Here is a 1,272-nt window from a genome sequence, read left to right as displayed (position 1 = left end):
GACATTCATTCATACTAATGATGATCGGCGCTTCAAGGACCTTTTTATGGCATTGGGACCAAGTATACATGGGTTCGTAAACTCAATGTGAAAGGTAATTTCTGTAGACGGTGGATTCTTGACATCGAGAATGAAAGGTATTCTACTCATAGCAACTTCTCAGGATGCAAATTTTCAAATATTTCCACTCGCATGGGGAGTAGTTGATTCGGAGAATGATGAATCCTAGACTTGGTTCTTCAGAAGTTGTGGTTAATGACAGGTGATACGGATGACCTTGTGATTATATCTGACCGTGCAATGTGCATCAACAATGGAGTTAGAAATGTGTTTCGATTTGCTCATCATGGTAATTGTACATATCACTTGCAAAAGAACTTGAAGACAAATTTTCCACGGTGTGATGTTGCAACTTTGTTTTGGGCAGCGTCAGAGGCTTATACTGTAATCGAATTTGAGTCCTATATGGCAGCTCTATACAGTAAAAAGGAGGGCATCAAAGAGTACCTATTAGAAGAAGATTTTCAATGTTGGGCTAGAGTGCATTTTACCGGGATACGTTAAAATATCATGACTACAAATAATACGAAATCTATAAATGGTTTGTTGAAGAGTGCTCGAGAACTTCTCATAGTTGGTTTACTAGAATATATTCGTGGGATACTACAAAGGTGGTTTTATGAAAGACACGTTGAAGCAGAAAAATGTGTGACCCAACTCACGTCAGCATTAGAGAAAAAGATGTGCATGACATATAATGAGTCAAATGGGTTGGAGGTAAATCAGGTTTCTCCGGACATTTATCAAGTTGGTGACAATTTAGAACACCACTTTGTGGATTTTTACGAAATGACATGTACGTGTAGAAGATTTGATTTGGACAAGTTTCCATGTGCGTATGCAATTGTTGCAGCAAAGTTTAAAGGAGACAAGGGCTATAAATTATGTACCCTCTTTTACACTAGTATTTGTTGGAAGCAAGCTTATTCTAAATTCGTATATCCTTTGCCGAACGAGGTCGAATGGCAAATTCCTAAGAATGTGATAGCCAGAGAAGTATTTCCACCATTGGTACGAAGACAGGGCGGACGACCATCAAAAAAGAGGAAAAGGTCGGCCGGAGAGACGCGTGTGGCCCGTAAGTACAGCACTTGCAAGAAACTGGTCATGTTCGATCCACTTGCATGGGCCAAGCAGCTAGTAGTGAACATTAATGTTGTAACACTATCCTGTTTTGTAATTGTACGACTTCGTACTTATTATATCAACTGA

The 1,272-nt window shown here is 39.3% G+C and overlaps 1 protein-coding gene across 1 annotated transcript; it reads left to right on the top strand.

Annotated features, from left to right (window-relative positions):
* Positions 1-570: 570 nt before the first annotated feature.
* On the top strand, positions 571-1,272 carry LOC111398234. Its single transcript, XM_023025162.1, has one exon. It carries the CDS (start codon positions 571-573, stop codon positions 1,270-1,272), a length of 702 nt encoding a protein of 233 aa, XP_022880930.1.

The sequence above is a fragment of the Olea europaea genome, chromosome 8 (genome assembly GCF_002742605.1).
Source record: "Olea europaea var. sylvestris chromosome 8, O_europaea_v1, whole genome shotgun sequence".
Classification (NCBI taxonomy): Eukaryota; Viridiplantae; Streptophyta; class Magnoliopsida; order Lamiales; family Oleaceae; genus Olea; species Olea europaea.
This window is presented reverse-complemented; position numbering and strand designations above follow the sequence as displayed.

Coding starts and splice junctions, on each gene's coding strand:
- LOC111398234 (XM_023025162.1), top strand. CDS start 571: ATGACTACAAATAATACGAAATCTATAAATGGTTTGTTGAAGAGTGCT.